Source organism: Dermacentor albipictus, unplaced genomic scaffold, assembly GCF_038994185.2.
Source record: "Dermacentor albipictus isolate Rhodes 1998 colony unplaced genomic scaffold, USDA_Dalb.pri_finalv2 scaffold_134, whole genome shotgun sequence".
Lineage (NCBI taxonomy): Eukaryota > Metazoa > Arthropoda > Arachnida > Ixodida > Ixodidae > Dermacentor > Dermacentor albipictus.
The window spans coordinates 121,225-142,447 of NW_027225688.1; the positions used below are offsets into that span (position 1 = coordinate 121,225).

At 44.2% G+C, this 21,223-nt stretch overlaps 1 protein-coding gene across 1 annotated transcript; it reads right to left on the reverse strand.

Moving 5' to 3' along the window:
• Positions 1–801: 801 nt before the first annotated feature.
• Positions 802–20,868, reverse strand: LOC135908424 (uncharacterized). Its single transcript, XM_065440200.1, has 4 exons — positions 20,831–20,868; positions 12,012–12,178; positions 7,395–7,751; positions 802–2,769 (listed from the first exon to the last, which is right to left on the reverse strand). Exons 2-4 carry the CDS (start codon positions 12,176–12,178, stop codon positions 2,481–2,483), a joined length of 813 nt encoding a protein of 270 aa, XP_065296272.1. The 5' UTR covers positions 20,831–20,868; the 3' UTR covers positions 802–2,480.
• Between the last annotated feature and the right edge of the window lie 355 nt (positions 20,869–21,223).

Genomic DNA, 21,223 nt, shown 5'->3' on the forward strand with positions numbered 1-21,223 from the left:
CTCGAGAGTTAGCGAGCGTTCATCTTCGTCGGGGCGCCCGCATGCATCGTCCACAAGAAACTCTCAATATGCACGTATCAATATTAAACAAAATATGCACATCTTTGCAGTTCCATGGTTCGCTGTTCAGCAAGTGAAGCAGGAACTTGGCGCCGGCATTTTTCTAATACGGATGTTCCATGGTGAATTTTCAACCACAGTATGGCTCACTTATCCAACCTGTGGTAGGGAGCCAATCACAGTCAATCACTTGGATCCTAATCAGGCCCAAATGCGGTCCAAAAATGTGACGTGTGGTAATCATATTAGTCTGCTTGTGCCTTCAATCAATTAATTGCAACTTAAAAAATAGTTATTGCTTTTAGCCTGTGAATCAATTAACCTGACGATCGACTGATCAATCTCCCAGACCTACATGGAATGCCAAGTTAGCTGCACTAAGCAACAAATTGCGGTATGAACATACCTTGGCGCACTGGCCTTGTAGAAAAGAGTCAAATGAAGTGAACTTGCCTTGGGACATGGCTGTCTTGTTAAGCTTCCATTAAGATTGTACATCATAAATGCAAAACCAAGAACTAGTCACCTTTAGTTAATTATATATACACTTTGTGATTACCACTTCGCAAGCACAGTCTCTGCGATGGAGCTTAAAGCATATTTGCAAGTTGTATTTACATTCCTCACACAAAAATTTAAGTAAAATGTGTGGTGTTTAATTTTTCAAGATGCTGTAGATTACATTTCAAGCAGAGTTGAAAACACATCCCTTTAATAAATGACGAGAACATAGAAAAAAAATACAACAATTAAAAAGCAATTTTATTTGTGTGCAAAACAGTGACAAGTCAATACATAAAAATAGCTTGGATTCATACTAAAACATGAATGACATGATTCAGTTAAATAGAGAATTATGGTATGACTAGAATTGCTATACTACAGTACAACAGGTCTTTCGAATGAGATCAAGAGACAGGATGTAAGGGGCTGTGCGCATGTGTAACTGGCACTGAAAGTTGCAAAAAATGCACAATCTGACAAAAAAGTTTTAACGTTTGCCAGTCCTAAGGGCACAGTTAGCAATTTGGAGGAGCAGACTACTGTTCTATGCGAGACCAGTGGAGTTGGCCACAAAATTTTCTTTGCAAAGCCCATGCCACATAAATTTTTGGCTTCGGTGGTAGAACACATAAGCGCCAAGAGTACAATGATTGTGAGAATGACACCACATGAGCAAACAAGTCCAGGTAACAAGAATACATTATGTGCAGCGAGAGGGAGGATTTATTTGAAAGATGGCACAGAGGTTGGCTTCAGCTAGGCTGCTCTAGCCTGCAACTCTGCATGGAGAAGGGGTGGGGGGGGAGGTGTAAAGGTTTGATGATGATGACATAAAAGAATAGGCATGCAAGATGGCAGAAGTAAGTTCAATATTCTGTTGCCTTGTAATACACACACCTCGTAAAAGCGAAACGGTGGAAAATGCATCTTTAAAAACTCCCAAGGAAACCCTTATGAACACCTAAAAGGCTCTTCCGTTCCTTCCCACAAGGACACCACGTAGGTCTTGCATACTATAGAACATCACATCAAGCTGTGAAAGAGCTGATGCAAATGCCACAGCTCACTGCCAATGCCAGAAGTGCATGCATCTTCGATGATAATTGCAAGGATGACATTTGGAATACCAAAAAGCATGGCACCCCATTTGGGTTGCTTGGTGACTTCACGACAATGAAGGAAGGATGTCGGACTGAACTGGAAGTTCTGAATGCCTGCGAGATGAAAAACGGAAGACAGCCAAGAGAGCCGCAGCCTGGCGGGGCTGGAGCTCTGCCATGAATATTATTTTTAGCTGAGGAAGTCAGCTTTTCGTCCAAGATGTTGAAGCCATGACGGTATTACCTTTTGAGAACTGGCACGGTGGTGTTTGACACCGGTGTAAGTGCTGTTTATATCTTTTCGTTTGTCATTTAAATATTCCTGGGCATTGTCCTATTGGCTACTTGCAGAACCGTCAACAACGCAGTTCTGCAATTGTGGGAGTAGTCAGTGAAACAGACATGCCAGGCAACAATACATGCTTGCGCATTTACGTGTTTCCACAAAGTTTCTTGTGCACTCCTTTAAAGCTGAGCATGTACCAAAGGCCGATTAAACACACTTATTGCATGTCACGTACTGCCAAATTCATGCAATGGCATTGTTTCATGGCAGATTGAGTGACCGGAAGTCTGGTAAAATCGTTGGCTGGGCCTGTTGGAAGATGGCGGACACAATGGCAGCAAGCAAACGGACACACGCAGAAGGGAAAAGAAGCAGATTAAAACCGTGCTGGTGCTTTTGTGCTAGCCAGTCCCAGTTGCAGTCTATATGCACCAATTGCCTGCCCCCCCTCCCCATTCACAAAGAACTCTCATACTGCAAACTTTATACACCCACGCTCTCTCCTGTCTCGACGAGGTGCTCCATCACCATCACTCTTCCTTGAGGTCGGGGAGTGGGTCGCCCAAGACTGCTCGTTCTGCGATGGACAGGAGGTACTTAAAGAGCCCGGTCACCACCGTGGTCTTGTGCACCTGCATTGTCCCCTCGTGGTCCAACAAAAACAGGTTGAGGAAGCACACGCTGCGCAGGGGAAACTCCTCGTAGCGATGGGGCAGCACGTGCTTCGACAAGTGCTTGCAGAGGGCGAGCAGGAAATTCGTCCCGTCCTCCACCGTGACGCTCCTTGAGGGTGGCGACAGCTGGCCAAGCACTTCCGCACTGCGGGAGCACCATAGAATAACGAGACGTCACTGTCTGTGAGACGAGCATCGATTGCAAGCAAGCCCCGTGCTTGTTAACAAAGGGACACGGTGGAGAAGAAAAAGAAAGAAGAGTGCACGGCTATGCCACCGACATAACTTTTCCTTCGCAGGCCTGTTAGCCTAAAAATTTGAAAAATACTACTACATTTGAAGCCGAAAAGTACTAAGATGTCATGAAAAATATTAAAGCTTCTTGTATGACTCAACCTAATGACTAGTTATTAAAAAAAAATCGGGCTTTGTTCAAAACAAGAGTGCTGCGAATAGGCACTCTCTAGAGTCACAGCTAGTGTGATCTGCGCCCCAGACACATGAAAATATTCACAGAGTTTATTAATGAAATATTTATGAAATGGTAGCAGATATCTCAGTTGCCATTGTGCGCTGTGACTATGAGCTGGGTGGCTAGCTATGCTGTGGGCAAGTTCAAATAGTCGACTGGGTTGATAAAAGTAGGCTCTGAAATATTGATCGATGACTGCAGTTGCATTCTTCCTAAATCAGTTTTGCCCTGCATTAAATGCAAATAAAAAATGTTAACGCTATTCGTGTGATTATGAAAATTGTAAAAAGCTAGAACAATCAGGCAAGTTATGATAAGGCGTTAAAAATTTGCAGGTGTGCCTTCACTACTTGCCACTTTGAACAGCAACCTTTGTCAGGTAACCTTTGAAAACACATCTGTTAATATGGCTTTGCTAGAAAATTCATGCCAGCATAGTGCTGTGCCTTTTTGCTTTTGGCAGCAAACTTGATGGCAGCACCGCAGCAGTCTCGTGATGGCACAAAAATGCATGTCACACCGCATGTTGGAAACTTTCTCGTATCTTCACAAACACTCTTGGAAACTACTTGATTTGCTCAATTATGACATGCATCCAATTTTCATGGCCGAAAATTATAACAAGTAATGACTCTGATTGTCATTTACCATTTTTTTTTTCGTAGTAAGAGAGACAGTGCAATGGAGATTTGCTAAGGCTTGGAAAAAGGTAAATTTACTGTATCCCAGCTACATTGAAGTGGGCGTCATTCACTATAGCTCTTGGAGGCCTCCTCATCGCTAGGAACAGCCCACAGCATCCCATATTCAGTGCCGCCTGTGGCAGTAGGGATACTGGATTTCTTAAAAGCCTTGCAGACATGAAGGAAGAACATAAACTACCTATAGGAGTGAGCATTATGTCATGCGGCCAGCCTTGCCAAGCGAACTCTCTGTGAAGCCATTCTCTTCGCTTTTTCCTTCACAGTGCTGGCCCATGACGTGACCTCCCGGACTCGGCGTATTGGCTCAGAATGTTTGGTTCCCGGTATCTTTTAATCAATGTGCACTTGTTCGGTTGCCCTGCCGTAGCTCTGCCAGTAGAGTGGGAGCAGTAAAACCTACCAAGCTCTGTTACATGGCGATCACGTGTTGTTCGGCTCCAACCATGTAGCGCAATGCCCCCTCCCTGCTTGCAGGCCACAGACCCAGGGGTACTGATGCCCCCCGAAATGATCACTGTGGCTAATATACTTTCCAGCATGACTTCCACATATGTCATTATGTGTTTATACTATCAATATGTCAGTGATTTGTTTGATCCACATATGAAAATAGGCGAACAGAAATCTTTCAACATGGCCACCGTTCTTACCGCAAAGCCCCTCCTGAAAGTAATTCCTGGTTGTGGCCCTGCATGGAATCCTAACAAACTTACAGAGCAGGCACAAAGCTACACCAGCATTAGCAGCAGCAGTGACGTGTGGATTGGAGTGAACAACAGAATTTTCAAATGTCAATGCAGTTTTGGTTTGTAGTGAAAGATGCCATCTTATAGTAAATTTTTCCTGAAAAAAAGAAAGTGCACATTGGAATCGAGCAAGTAGGGTATTGCCGCTCATACGTAAAGGTGGGTTCCTCTATTCAATCTGAAACAAGCTTCTTGGTGCACGTGCGAGAAGATTCTTCCACTAGTAAACTCGAAGCAGGTTCGCATTTTCTACTGGCTGTTCAGACCCCTTGCTCCACAACAGATCACAAGGATCCCCGCCATCACATGGGTTTGACTGGAAGTTTTAAAGTGTGCCAAGTTCTGCCTGCTGCAATCCGAGTGTTATCCGAGCATTCTCTCAAGGATTCAGGAAGAGAGAGTTGTAAGTAAAATTTAAGTCTATTCTTCATTGATGTCTAATAGCCCAGTCACACTGGGTCACTTTTGACCATGATCAATCCCAATAGGGATCGGTTTCTCAATTGCGAATGGTTTCCTTTCGCAGCTTGCACAAAGAAGCCAACCAAGACTGTGAAATTCAACCCCCATTGGACTCTCTCGTGATCAAAAGTGTCTGTGTGACACCAGTGTAAAGGAGTGAAATAAAAATGAAAACAGTGGGAAAATGAGTGAAACGTCAGTCCGGGTGACAGAGCGATTTGTCTTCGCCATGATGATGGCGACTACCTTTGTCAAAATATTGCCTTTGTGCTAAGGCTTCCCTCTTTCAGCCAGTGTTGTTCATCAACGTCTGCTACTTTCCCCATGGAAATTTTTACTGATTAGTACGTACCTTCATCAAACACTGCGAGGGAGACACACAAGAGAGCAGATCGCACACAAGTGCCGTTCTCTTATACATCTGTTCTTGTGTACTTCTTGCATAAGTCCATTCTCTTACGCATACCTTCCTCACGCTGTCTGAAGAATGTGCAGCAAAATGCACCAGGCACTGCAATCAAGTTAAGTGAACATCAATGGCTACGACAGGGAATAAGAAGGGGCTAGTTAGTGATGCATATTCAAGCAACTACAGCGCTAAAACCAATGAAGGACGAATGATGTGGGATAGACACAAGCACTATCTTCTAACCAAAGGTTTTATGTTCAGTTCCACAGATACGAGGTGTGAAAAAAAAATGAGACTGGTCCAATAAACTACTGTACTTACAGAATCAGTTCTCTATGACATTATCACCTTCAAGGTAGACCCCTTGAGCATTCACACATTTCTGCATACGGTGCTGCTATTGCTGGTAACAGTTCTGGAACGAGGTTTTTGGAAGGCCCTTCAGGGGATTCTCCGTTTTTTGCCTGAACCTCTTCAACTGAGGTAAAATGGGTTCCCTTTAAGCAAGATTTACCTTTAGGAAATAAAAAAAACTCGCATGGAGCCAAATCTAGTGAATAAGGAGGATGCCCCGTCACAGTAATGTTTTGGCAGGTCAGAAACTGCTTGACAGATAGGGCCGTGTGAGCGGGTGCATTGTCCTGGTGCAACAGCCGTCTATTACTCCACAACTGTGACCTTTTTTTCCCCAAGTCGTTTTAGTACTTCTATGTAGTAGTGTTGATTAAGTCTGACCACTGGGAACCCATTCAATCATTACAATTCTGTTAATGTCGAAGAAGACAATTAACATTGGCTTGAATTTTTATTTTGACATGCGTGCTTTTTTGGGTCTTGAGGATCCTGGAGACTTCCACTGCATTGACTGGCGCTTACGTTCTGGGTCATAGGTAAAAATCCATGTCTCATCACATGTTACCACAGATTCCAACAAATTTGGCTTGTTTGCAATGCGTTCTAACATGTCCACACACACGTCTTTACGGCATTGTTTTTGGTCATCGGACAGAACTTTTGCGCAACCTTTGCACAAATCTTCCTCATGTGTAATTCGTCCGTTAAAATGCGCCGAACAGCTTCCCTATCCAAGTTAACCAACTGCACCACTGCACGAACACTTAATCTTCGGTCACCACGGATCACACCACAAACTTTGGCAATGTTTTGGTCTGTAATCGCTGACCTTGGGTGCCCAGCACGTTCATAATCTTCTACACTGTCCCTTCCCCCTGAAAACCGGTTATGCCATTCAAACACACGTGCACGAGACAAAGTTTCATCTCCATAAGCCTCGGTTAACATTTGAAGTGTTCCCGTGGCTGATTTCTTACATTTCACAAGAACCTTGATGTTGATTCGCTGTTCGGTTTTTACATCAGACATTTTTCCGGCAGAATGCAGGTGCACGCATTCACTCAATGACACAGCACTTCCAAGTAGCATGATCAGTTCCATCGAAACTGGCCACATGAATAGAGGAGGTGTGTGGGATGACGTCAGCAAAACAGTTGTTGCCAACTCCACTCCTTTTTCAAGCTACACACTTAGTCTTGTTTTTTTTGTGTCACACCTCATATATATGAAAAAAGTTTATGAAAATTCATGAACAGATGGGTGCCACTCGCAGACACATAGACAACAAAGGAACAGCAATGGAAATCACAGCCTATAAAGGCAGAACAGGCCATATTTGTACATATTCATCTGTGAAACTGAGAATGAACCTTTAGCTGAAGGTCAGTTATGCCAGTGTCTGTCCTCTGTCATTAGTCCTTTGTTGGTTTCTGCACTGTAGTTGCTTGGCAATGGCTTTAGGCAGCAAAGAAAAAGCAGACGAGAAGACAAGGGCCAGATGTGTGTTGTCTCTGTTTTTTTTGTTTGCTTTGCTTTGCTGCCTGTAGGGATAAAACTGCACCAACTTGCCCCCCCCCTCCCCCTAAAAAAAAAAAAACGCATTTCAAGTCACTGTCTGCGCACCTGAAGCCCATAGTGACGCCGTCCATGTTCAGTTCCAGGCAGCACATTGAGGGGTCCTCAGGCTCGAGGAAGGAGAGGCCCCACACTGCGACCATGGACAGGTGCCATGGGGCCAGCTGTAGAGCACGTAGGGCGACTCCAAAGCTGTTTCCCAGCTCATAGGCCATGAGACTTCGTGCATTCACTGACCCCGCTAGGAACACCAGCGAGATCTTCTCCCCGCTGTGCACCAGCCCTGCAGTGTGAGGCTTCCGGGCGCCCGCACTTGCCACGCAGAAGACTGCCTCCTCGCCCTGCCTCTCATGGCCACCGAGCACGTTGCACGGCCGTAACAGAAGACGTGGCTTGCGCCCTTTGCTGGAAACAAGAAACGCTTGTTTCGATTGTGCCCACGGAGCTTCTACACCTGCCTCAACAAGACAGCTTTGAAGAAATAAACAAACAACAAACAAATTGGAACTATGAAATGTGCTTTATGGGGAGCATGTGTGGCCATTTCCTTCCACGCACTCACGTCGACGGGATTTCACGTTGTGGACGCGTCAAGAGCCGGAGGGTCCGAGCAGGAAATTTGCACTACGCCTCCTCCCGGTTGCCCCGTTGCTCTCGCTATATGCACTCCCCTTCTCCCAGACTCGTGGGAAAGGGAATAGGATCCCCAAAGATATATATTTTCAATTGTTCATTGTGCTAGGTGCATTCTAGTAGTAGTTACTCATATTCTGTAATCTTGTTTGTTCAGTTCCGCAATATTCCTGTGCACAATAGGCTATATCATTTTATACAGTACTATCATTCTTGTTGTACTGGTATCACATTGTATTATTTTTTGTCTTAGCAAAGTTATTTTCTATGATTCATTATTTCATGTAGTATTTCGTTTTTTTTTCCTTCTTGACGTTTACTTTCTTACTCTGCTGCTGAATAATGTTATTGTTTTATGTACCACCTGACCCGACATCCTTTTAGGCTCTTGTGCTTTGGGAGTTGCTTCTGTATCTTCATTTATGGATTAAGCTTATAGCTCAATAAAACCTGATTCTGAATCGACTCATGAGGAAGACATTCCGCTTGCCAAAGTAAAAAACATAAAGCGTTCCCGACGGAGAATTTAGTAAGATTAAGCAAAATTTTCCCAACTAATATGGGCGTGCCTGTCCGTGTAGCAACTCGCCACCGTCTTTGCACCACATCTCGTGGGAATGCCAAAATAAACCGCCAAGTTTAAATACCTACTTAGCTAGGTATAATCTAACACACTGCAGCAATGAGAGGCACAACTCACCAGCTCAGACCCAAAGGTGCAGAAGGCTCTTCAAGGTCACATTCGGCTGGCGGCAGAAGCCAGTGGAGCCCTGGACTTGGGGCCCCACCCATCAAGCTCCTGAACCCGTCCCCCTTTCCCCAATTCAGTAAAGTTATTTCTCTCTCTCTTTGGCTTCCTGACCTTGGACCTGAGCAAGGGCCTCATGTGAACCTTACGGATACCTTCCACAACTTGTGAGTGACCTCATTGCCAGACATAACGTGCAACGGGGCAAGCCTATTCATCACATTTTTACACAATGGACCTCCCCTCTGCAGGCGTTCTGTATTGCTCGCGGGAGCAAACATTGTTTGAGCAGATGCCGCTGGTTGCCTTATCGTCCAAACCCAACATGGCTGCGATTAACCCACACTACGGGTTGGGGACTACTACGGAACGACTGTGTGTGGCTAGATGTGGAGCTTGCCTTCAACCCTAGCCGCACGCATAGCGTAACCCCACAGCTTAAACAGTGTTACGACGTTTCCATCTTGGTAGAAAACTGTATAGCTTTACGGAAAACACGGACTGCGCTTGTCCATGTTTTCATTCTTGTCCCTATTCGTTTGCGCCATTCTTTCTTGAGAAAACTTTACAGTGGTTTTGCTCATCAGGCCTGTACGTGGACCTTTTCATCGGGCGAAGAGGATAAGGCGCACGGCGAGCCTTTCCTCCTCTCTGGCTTGGGCGACTGGGCACGGCACTGCTTGAAAGTATTGCTGTCCCATGTTGCGGAACGATTTCGGAATGTTTTAGATCGCACTATGTGAAATTTACGCAATACCAGTTCATATAGGGTCGTCAGGGAAGCCTTTCGGTGCATTGGTAGCTACAGTACGTGGAAATATGTCTTGGTGGTGGAAAAATGTGACACACATAACCAGCCGCGGTGTACGCGCATTATCAGACACGGTGTGTGTATGTGTTGTGAACTATTTTGCTTATATTGGTTTTAATTCAACAAAGAAAACTGGTTTCTCTGTATTACCAGCATTAAATGATATATCAGCTGACTGTCTGGTCGCTTGGCGTAGGGAGTAAAACATAAGAGCGCATGCTCGTGCACGGCCAACCTAAGGCAACCACGAAACATCTAAGCGGCAGGCGCTATCAAATATTTGTGATGCACCGGCATCGTTCTCGCGCATTTCAAGTCTAGTAGGCTTAAAATTACTATGTCTACGTTATCCTTCCTGCATGAGGCCGATGACACTGCTCAACACGGCGATCACTGCGGTTGGTGAACCAGCATGATACATATATAAGCTGCATGCTTCGGCATTGCCTTTTTGGCCTGTATACAGCCATAATATATGAGCGGGATCGCATAAAAAGAATGCGATGGCTATCTTTGAGGACAAAATTTCCATTATACATGTGAGTGCATCGTAGAGAACGGAACGAACACAACCGAAAAAAGAATTCGATTATCATCCTCTTTCCCGAAAAAGCAAGAGAAAGTGGGCTAACTGCCGCAATACGACCTCGCATAGTCACGCGGCACAACGTTTTTAGACATATAACCGCTGATGCCGTATTGTTGGACCATGCACTATATCTGTAATCCAGCACCTTATAGCTACAACTGCTTGGGATGCTCGCGCAGTTCTAAAACGGTCAGGTATGCTGCTATTACTAGCCAAAACTATTTTATTGAAGGGTGAAAACCTCATCCATTGAACTAAGTAGTCACGCAACGTAACCTGCAGCAAACAGTTTGAACACTTGTCAAAGGATAACCGCACAGCTCCTATCGTTGCAGTTCGGTACCCACACTGTTATTGTTGTCGCATATGTTTCATTTCTCCTAAACCGCAGCTCAGAACTAGAAGATAATACTGCAATAAGGTCACATTAGTGAATGGAACATTCAGAAATACACAATTTATCTCTGAGGCTGATTGTAGGCTCACATACATGCGCGCACACATCGCGCTGCATGCTCCGTCCGCCTCTATGCCAGCAGAAAACCGGCCATACCGACTTAAACCACTTCCGTACGTCTCACAGAATCGTTAAGCGCGTAGAAGACTCACGTCATGCTAAATATACCGCGCGAGCGCGAAAAGAAACACCAGAAACTATCTCCGAACGTATACCTGCCATGCAAAACGGAGCGCTCGCCCAAGCCAGCATGCCGAATGTCCATAGATAGCGCCACTGCGTAGAAATATGGTGGCGCCCATGAAAAAACGGTGTATACAGTTGTAACTGCTTTTAACTCGCTGCAGTGATGTGTCGGGCCCCATCCAATGTGCGAAAGTATCCGTTCTGGTCAGATGTCGACTAGTGCCTGATGAGCGCATGCTCACGTTCACCAGTTTCACAGAAACACCACACAACATTGTGGAAACTAGAGCATGTAACAGACAGTTTTGGATTAGTAGTGCGAGGTTGTGAGCTTCTTCAAGTAGTAAGTGAAGTTTGCAATGTCTCCCGACGAGGGCAGCACTTTTCTTCCTTCTCTCACGCTTGAAAAGATCTTTACCGTGAAGCGCCGACAGGATGGCAGCGTTTTATGGACAAAATTCACTTAATTTCATTAACTCAGAAGATAATTTTAGTGCCCTGGATGAATATATTTCACCTTCAGACAGTCCGCAAACATCCTCGGATGGGAGCAGTTTAGAAGAAAGCGACTGCGAGGGCCCTACAGGCCTGCAGTGCGAATTTTCCTCCACCAAGAGAGTGCTTTGAGTGCTACCACATGTACAGTGTTGAAGTACTATCTAAAGCCTCAGGAATAAGTAAATTTTCTGAAATGTAACTTAACATGTGTGCATTTACCTACAAAGTTTTCTGCGTGGCGTATAAATGCATAAAATGGCCCTTGACTGCAATTACCACCAATTGGGTAACTGCATGTGACCGCAAAAGGCTAAGGTAAATATTTTTTAAATCTTTATTATCCTGAGATATTGTGCTGTGAAGATGCAGACATATGGTCATTGCTTATTTTGAATATGAGGTTTATTTCAGTTTATCTCAGTTGGTTCTAACTTTACGCACATTTCCTTTCCTTGATTTTCAGGAAAATAATGTGAAAAGTCACTTCCATATTTTGCTAAATTCTCCACAGTTCACACAAAATAGTTGGCACTCAGAATAGTGCGTTGCTGGGTGTCAAAGTCAAAGTCTAGCAACTATTCTACGTTAGACACAGAGCAATATAAGGTTGGTCTAATTAGATTTTCTGAATCATGCTGAAGCCATTGCTACCACTGATACGTGGTGAAATTCTGTGCACAGCAGGCGAAAGTGCTGCTTTCATATTTTACTACTGTGCACGGTGTCGAGCTGGTGGGTCCTACCTGTCTGGAAGGTCTGACAACAAGCCTTGCATTATCGCCTTGAGTTTGGCAAGACTGAATTCCCACAGGGGCAGCCCATAATAGCAGCTCCACGTATTGGTCCGCAGCAGCCGTAACGCCAGGTCATCGTTGCCACTTGGCATACTGGGGGGCTTTTCAGCTGCCATCTGTGTCAGGCCACCGGAAAAAAAAGTTAGACATGGTAAGTTCAAAGTTAAACTTCTGCTTGCCTCACAGGGCAGAGGAGCCATCACGGGCTGTATTCTCAAACAACCACTTTCAAGGGTACGACCACCTTCGCAAGATTTTGAGCAACCTGGCAAAAGAAGCATCTAAGTGTCTGACAGTATTCCTGCCACTATGCAAACATAGAAACTTTGGCGCAGGGCTAGAAATGGTGTGGGCTGTATATGGCGATGTGTCTTAAGCCAAGTCACGCACAATCTCATGAAAGCGATCACGTCACCGAAAGTGAACGCCTGAGATTAGTGCCCTCGCATTCGGTGTAGCGTGTGGCCTCCCTCCCAAGCACTGACAGAGTCCAATGCCGCTTAGCTTCAGTGATCGAACTAAAGCTGGCAGCTTCAGCACGCCATGACTGATGGCCACGCCGCGGGATGAATGTGCTAGTGTACCGTGCTTTAAACAGTAACTTGCATTGCCTGTTTGAAGCCATCAAAAGAACCCTTAAACATACTTTGTGAAAGGCATGGAATGCTTTTAGTATGCATACCTATGCGATTAGAAGAGTAGCAGTGGGCTCGCTGGTAATCCACTGTTGTTGCGAAGATGTATAGTGCAAAGCAGTAAACAAACACGAGTGCTATAGAGATGAGGATTATTGTTACATGCACAATATTTATGCTGGTAAACAAAAATAGAGTAAGCAGAAAAACCAGCTAAAGACAACTACAGGAATCAAAGAAAGAAAGAAAGAAAAGTGAAGATACAAAATCATCCCAACTGTCAACTGTACATGCAGGTACCCTTCAAAAAACTATGTTCCTTATAAGACAGAGAAAGTGTTGGCAGAACCAATCTCACGATGACTGTTGACGGCAATGCATTTAGCATTGAATCAATATAGAAACACAACATACTGCCACTGTCAAAACTAGTTATGTATGAGGCGTGTGCTGCAGTGGGATTCCGCTTTTGCGCTTTCCTAATAACACTCGGTGCCATCTAGCAGTGCCACCAGGGAGTCTGCGCACGGCCTTCCAAATGCATGGCGTGCCACACTGACAAACACTTCCTGCGGCGACTGGGCTCCTCTCTCATGCTTCTTTCTGGTCACGTTGCAGCACCTAGTGGCACTGCCGAGAAGTTTGCGTGTGACCTTCAAGACGAGAAGCATGTCGTGCCGGTGCCTGCGAATGCTGAAAATTGTTCCCTGGCTTGCCACACACTCAGTGGCACATACTCAGTGTATTTGTGGTGCAGCCTGCTAAAAAGTTGCGTTGCTGTCCTTGAGGAAACCTTGTGACGTGGGTTCTATTTTGCCCAGCATTGGAGAAATTTAAATGATCTTTTTTGTCATAGTAGAGTGGCACGTTCCCCCAGTGGCACATACCTATACTCCATCTCACAAGTCCTTTGCAGCACTGCCGAAGGTACGAGGCATACACAGGCAATAACTTTGCGCAGCGGAATGTAGTTCTGGGCATAACTGTCTAATTACTGGCGGGGTGAGAGATTTTTGTTTTTGCTTAGTAAATCAATCGTTACAGCGACAGGTGACATATCAGGGCCTTTGAATGCACCTCGTGCACCTTAAATTCAGGCGCCTTTAATTAATTCATTAATTCACCATTAATTCACCAAGGACTGAAGTGAGGATGTCCTCTGTCTCCATTGTTGTTGATCCTTTATGTTAAGGGCATAGAAAGATAACTAAACAACAGTAAATTAGGGCTTGATTTATTTTGCATATATGAGAGCCAAAGGGTGCAACAGAAGGTCCCTGGACTGATGTATGCAGACGACATAGTGCTACTAGTGGACAATGTCAAAGATCTAGAGAGACTAGTGAATATGCGTGGTAACACAGTCACACATCTGGGCCTTAGGCTTAGTGCAGATAAATCTGGAATTACGGTATGATCTTTAATGAAGAGATGGGTAATTATGGGGTACGAATTCAACAGCAAGTCATGCCCATAGTACGGAAAATTAAATGACGAACAAATAGCGCAAATACCTGCCGGCATAGAGGAAGCAATAGAGAAACATCCCATGGAAAGATGGGATTATAATCAGTTAGAACTACTCATTAGTACAAAAATAAAATAAGTAAAAGGATTACACTGCTGGAGAGGAAAGAGGAAGCCACGAAGTTGGTGGAATAAGGAAATTAGAGAGGCCATCGAACAACGACGGCTGGCATCACGGGAACACAGCGAAGCAAAGAGGGCGCAGTTATCTGAAGAGGAAATAGGCCGAAAATGGGAATCTTATCGACAAAAGAAACAACAAGTGCAGGTCCTCGTCCAGGCTAAAATAAAGCAGTATTCTGATCACTGGCTGGCTGAAGTTCGCGATGCAACTAAAGGGGGGGTAAAGAAAATTCTGGAACCATATAAGCTGGCTGGGTAAAGCGAATCACAGAAAGCAGGAACAGATTCACGATGCCAAGGGAAATTGTTTAGAGGGAGATGACGCTGTGAACTACATTGGTTCAGTTATAGCAGAGTCATTTAGGAAAGACGATAGGGTAATCACCCCACATGAGGGGGCAACACAGGATAGCATAATAGAAAACAGCTTAGGATTGACCAATCTAAACTGGAAAAAGGCAGAAGTAAATGTTCCAAAATGCACGTCCGCAGGGATAGACGAAATTTCAATCAAGTTAATTAATGAACTTGGCCCAAGAAGCAAGGAATCGCTGATAAAAGCATTGGAGGCAGTCATAACAAATAAGCAAATTCCGTACAGCTGGAAACAGAGTAAAATCAATTTGATTTATAAAGGGAAAGGTGATACGAACAACATAATATCCTTCCGACAATTACGATAACATCAGTTATATATAGGCTGGCGATGCAGGCGGTGAAATTAAAAATGCAGTCATGGGTAGAAAGTAATACAATACTCCGAGAACTTCAGAACGGGTTCAGAAGTGGTAGGCGCTCAGATGATAGCCTGTTCGAGCTTACCCAGTGCATAGAAATAGCTAAGGCGGAAAATAGACCTCTGTATTTAGCCTTCCTGGACATAAGCGGTGCACATGACAACGTGAACAGGGAACTCCTGTGGAGCATATTAAAAGATGAAGGTATCAGTCATGAGGTAATTGATTTTCTACAGGAAATATATCGAGAAATTAATGTTGAAATAACATGGGAAGGAATTAAGAGTACGACAACCGTCGAGGTACACAAAGGATTAAGGCAAGGTTGTCCTCTATCACTGCTGCTGTTCATGATGGAAAAAATGTTACAACGAAGCAATCTAGGGTATAATCTGTTGTACAGATTAGGTGGAAAGGATGTTGAGCAATGACTACCGGGTTTAATGTATGCAAACGACATTGTACTGTTAGCAGGGAGCCAGGAAGATTTGCAAACTCTGGTTAATTACTGTGGAGACGAAGGACACAGTTCAGGCTTCAGTTTTAGTTCAGCTAAGTCCAGTGGGATGTTTTTCAATGATACAACTGATCAGGAGCTTACAATACAAGGCCATGAAATACCCCAAGTGGCCGAATACACATATCTCGGGGTATGGATAAACAAAGGGCAGAGGTACACGGAAAAGCACAAACAGTCTCTCATAGCAAAAGGGCGAAGAGATGCCGGGATAATGAAGCATAGGGCATTGTGGGGGTACAACAGGTATGAGGTACAGAGAGGTATTTGGAAGGGATTAATGGTACCGGGGCTTACTTTCGGGAATGCGGTCCTGCGTTTAAGGGCAGAGGTTCAGTCGAGGCTAGAAGTAAATTAGAGAGCTGTGGGAAGATTAGCACTAGGTGCCCACAGGAAAACCACAAACGAAGCAGTACAGGGGGATATGGGCTGGGCATCATTCGAAGCACGGGAAGCTCAGAGTAAAATCCTATATGAAAAACACCTAAGGAAATTGGATGATAACAGGTGGGTAGCTGAGGTATTTAAATACCTATACAGAAAGAGCGTTGACTCACAATGGTGGAAAAGAACTAGGAAGCTAACCAGTAAGTATGCCAGACACGAGAACAAAGAAAGACAGAGCATTAAACAACAGGTTAAAAATGCCGAAGGTAAAAATTGGATAAATTCAATGGAAAAGAAGCATAGTGTGGAACTATATCGATACTGGAAACAGCAGATCAGGAAGGAAGCATTTTATGATAACTCAAGAGGTAAAGCCCTACCCTTTGAAGCTAGGTAAGGATGTCTTAGAACGCGGAGCTATAAAAAAGAAATTTAACGAAGAAGAAGACACATGTACTGTGCGTGGTAAATATGTAGAAACAATAGAACACCTCATACTAAAATGTGATGGTATCCATCCCGATGTCGATGCGGGCACAGTCACGCTTCCTGAGGCCCTAGAGTTGAGAGATAACAATAGTCATGTAAATAAATATGCAGTGGAAATTAGCAAAAGGAGATTGGAGGATTGGTGGCTGAAAAGCAAAGAGGTGATAGAAGGTTAAAAGGGTAGGAAGACGTAATTAAAGAAAATTGCGAATACTAATAACACACAACAAAGGTAAACAAAAATAAAAAGCTGAGCATGGTGGCAACTGCCATCACTCCATTTCAGAGGGGATGCTCCTACCTTCCGTCCATCCAAATGATTGGATACCTACACCCTGAAGCACTGAAAATGCTCCTATCACTTTTCAATGCCATGTGGGTGGCTGGGTATATTCCGTCCTCGTGGAAAGAATCCACAGTCTTCCCGATACTTAAACAATGCAAAGACCCGTCCTTAGCCAGCAGCTACAGGCTAATAGCACTAACAAGCTGTCTGTGCAAGCTGTATGAAAAAATTATAAACCGGCACTTAATCTCTTTTCTAGAAAATAGCAAAAGACTAGACCCCTTCTAGTATGGGTTTCGAGAAGGTAGATCGACAATACACCACCTCGTTCGCATCGAGGCGAACATCAGAGATGCGTTAATATATGAGCAGCTTTTATTTTCGGTATTTCTAGATTTAGAGAAAGCATACGATACAACATGGCGCTTCGGAATTTTGCGAGATCTTTCCACGATGGGGTTCAAAGGAGATATGTTAAACACAGTGAAAAGCTACTTATCCAACTGCACGTTTCGTGTGAGAGTGGGCAATACTTTATCTAGAACATTCACCCAGGAGACTAGGGTGCTGCAAGGGGGTGTGCTTAGTTGCACACTGTTTACTGTAAAGATGAACTCCCTGTATACAGTCACACCCCGCGCAATGTTTTATTTTGAGTATGTCGATGACATACAGATAGGTTTAAAATCGTGTAACATTGCGATCTGTGAACGACAGATGCAGCTAACATTAAACAAATGATCTAAATGGGAGAATGCAAATGGTTTTCAAATAAATTTCCCCAAAGTATGTGTATACTCTTTTCAAACAAAAGAGGCATAACACTAGTCCCAAAACTCACCATCAACCGAAAGCAACTATCTGTGAGCAATGAACACAAATTCTTCGGAATCATTCTAGACTCTAAGCTTACTTTCATCCCCCAACTCAAATATCTGAAGGCCAAATGTTTGAAGACGATGAATATTTTAAAAATTCTGTCTCGCAAAACATGGGGAAGTGATCGAAAATGTCTCCTGAACTTGTACAGGAGCCTTGTCCATTCTCGTCTTGGCTATGATGCTATAATCTAGCATTCTGCAACGCTGAACGCGCTAAAGATCCTAGACCCTGTGCACCACCTAGGTATCCGCCTAGCGACTGGTGCTTTCAGAACAAGCCCTGTAGAAAGTTTCTATGCAGAATCAAACAAGTGGTCCCTCCGTCTAGAGAGGTCATATTCCGGCTTCACATATCCTCTGAAAGTAAACTCGAATCAAAGTAAACTCGATTCCTGAACATCCTTGTTACACAACTGTAAACTATGTGTCCTGTGCCACACTTCTTAATAATCGGCCTACAGCCAGGCAGCCCTTCTCGCTCCGTGTAAGGAATCTTGGTGAAGAAATGTGTGTCCCACTTGCAGAACACCATCTAATGCTTCCAGTGAAGCTGTCACCGCCGTGGCAGTGGCAGCTTGTGGTATGTGACATGTCATTTATTGAAGTCAGTAAGCGTACTCCAGAGATGCACATTCGAATGCACTTTCTTGAGCTTCGGTCGAAGTACTGCTGCCCAGAGTTTTACAGTGATGCATCTAAATCACAAGCCGGTGTTTCTTATGCAGCAATTGGTCTGTCCTTTTCGGACTCTGGCATTCTGCATCGCAAACAAGTATCTTTGCGGCTGAAACCTATGCAGTATTATCCGCTGTGAAACACATAAAACAATTAAAACTAAAGAAGTGAATTATATATACTGACTCTCTGAGCGTTGTTAAGGCATTAGGATCGCTAAAAAAGCACAAGAATCCAGTAATTAATAATCTTTATACACTCTTGTGCACTGTTTATGCATGTAATCAACGTGTCATTATATGCTGGGTGCCAGGGCACAGAGGCATCGAGGGTAATGTGCTCGCTGACAAAATCGCCACATCCACAGCACGAAAAGATATAAACTCTTCTATAGCTGTTCCCACCATAGATTTGAGACCTTTTATTCGCAAGAAATTAGAAGATTATTGGCAACGCTTGTGGGACTCCCAAACCTCGAATAAACTTCACTTAATCAGGCCACATTTAAGCACCTCCCCATCTATAATAAAATTACAAGAAACCGATGTTGCATTCTGTCGACTAAGAATTGGACACACATACAGTACACACAATTTCTTGCTGATTGGTGATGAACCTCCTACATGTGGTAGACGTGGTAAAAGACTGATGGTAATCCATGTCCTTGTGGAATGTAGGGAAACAGAATGCGAGAGGAAAAAGCACTTTCCCTTAGCGTATCAACACCATATTCCATTACATCCAGCCCAATTTCTCAGCATGAACGCATTATTCGACACCAAATCAGTTTTAAATGATTTACATGACATTCTTACACTGCACATTATCCGACCAAATGTTACGTAGTACAGCTTCTTACCAGAGGCTGCTGCTGCTGCGCTCGTTACATTCAGCATTGCACGTGTCTCCAGGCCCTTGCATTCAAGGGCTCTGTTGAAGCATCAGTGCTGCGTTCACTACATGTTCTGTTACATCATCCGCGCGTAACAAGACAGTGCCATAGTTCACATCTATGGTCATTGTCATTGTTTTAATACTTTATATTTTACGCAATCTAGAGCGACTGATTTTAGGCCGATTTGCAGCCATGCCACATCCACCAGTCGAAGTACATTTCTCCATTTCACGAACAATTCATCGAAAACCGATCACCACGTGTATGGCGCTCTTTGGCCATATCTGGCCCTTGCGCCATAAAACTACACGCATCAATCAATCGCCTACCACGGACTATGGTACCTATTCCATGCCTCCATAATCAACTTCTTGTGGACTATGGACATCACCACTTCCGATTCATAGAGGGTGGGCTGCTATGTCCCGCTACTGTGAGCACCATTGTTCGCTGTTTGGAACCGCACATGGAGACCACCCTCGCCTGCTCTGGCTACAGAGGTTCAAGTGACTGTATCTAGTATCCTGAACGCAAAGCGAACCATCTGCAGCCACCTAGTAGTGCTCTTCCTATATAGAGCTAAAGAAAGAGTTTCTAAAAGACATAACAGTGACATGGAGGGAGGTCAGGCAGAAATGACGTCAACTCCCTAGCACAGGTCATTCAAACTGAGGAGCAGCAATGGGTCCTTTGGTGGCAAATTTCTACACAACAAAGTGATATATTGGCACAAAGAAAACAATAGTATACTTCTAGACTAACACTCAGTCGATCTAGCCCAACATAATATAGTCTTATAGTGTCTCTTTAAACTCGCCTCCTAGGCAAGAGGAGTTACTTGTATTTCATGGTCACCCTCCAAATCACTGAGCGAGCCCAATGTGACACGCCAAAAAGAGATACATTCAGTGCAATATGGCTGATGGCCATTTTATGGAATGAATGCACTAAGTTAAGTGTTCTGATGAGAAAGACTAGTACTGTGTTCACAAGAGTGTTTTGGTGGGCTAGTTGGTGCACATTTATAGCATAATTATCAGCACAAAAAGAATTCTTTTACTCGCCAAAAATTTCTTTTGGCAAATTTGCCTACCTATTGTGCTGCCTGCAAGTGTGAGGCACATTTTTTTTTTTTTTGAATGCAACTAACCTTATCAAATTTGGTGCAGTGATTGCTGAGAAAGACGCTTTTTCTTTTCCCATGTATGTATATATGGGAGCCGGCTGCACATATTTTGATTCCGTCAGCAATACGAGAAACAAAACGTGAGTAAAACAAAATCAACATTCAACAAAACATATAATCAACGCAGCGGCTCAAACTGCTACATTAAACGCCAAATCACGTCGCGGTCTTTTTTTTTTTTTATCGTAGGTAAACGAAGACACGAACAATTGAACGCGCGCAATTTGAGAGGAACGCTGAGCGTTAACAGAAAGCATGGGTCCGGGTCGAAAAAGTTCTGATAATACAGAAGAGTGGCATAGTTTTAGGAACCAGTGCTGTGACAGGTGGAAGTACTTACAATTAGCAGCAGCTGTACTAAGCAGGCGAAGCAATAAGCGCGATTTCAGCGTTATTTTATACACCCTAACTATGGCTCTAGCCACAATACCTGTTCCAGCGTTTTAGTGTGATTTGTTCCCAACAGCCCAGCCATAGATCAAAGAACAACGTTAGAGAATCTAAACTGTACCTTCCGCAGTGGTTCGACGCCTGATGGCGCTGCTGAAACAAAAAACGGAAATGCGCTTTTTTTTTTTTTAGAGCATTATTCATTATGGCCGTTTTTCGCCGGTCGTGAACGCAGGCCACGACGCAGGCCCTCTATGCGCAGGCCCCGCGCCATAGAGTTAGTAGAACGACTCCCTGCACAAGGTAGCCACCCTACCCATAGAGTTTCCTACAAGAATTACACCCTACCCGCGCACTCTCAAGTTCACCAAATGGCCACAGAGGGCGAAAAATCAACCAAGGCGTGTTTCAGCGTAAGCGCGCAAGTGGAGCT

Coding starts and splice junctions, on each gene's coding strand:
- LOC135908424 (XM_065440200.1), bottom strand. CDS start 12,178: ATGGCAGCTGAAAAGCCCCCCAGTATGCCAAGTGGCAACGATGACCTG. Junction 7,752..12,011: donor TTGTCAGACCTTCCAGACAG/GTAGGACCCACC, acceptor TCTTGTTTCCAG/CAAAGGGCGCAAGCCACGTC. Junction 2,770..7,394: donor GGCGTCACTATGGGCTTCAG/GTGCGCAGACAG, acceptor GTGCTCCCGCAG/TGCGGAAGTGCTTGGCCAGC.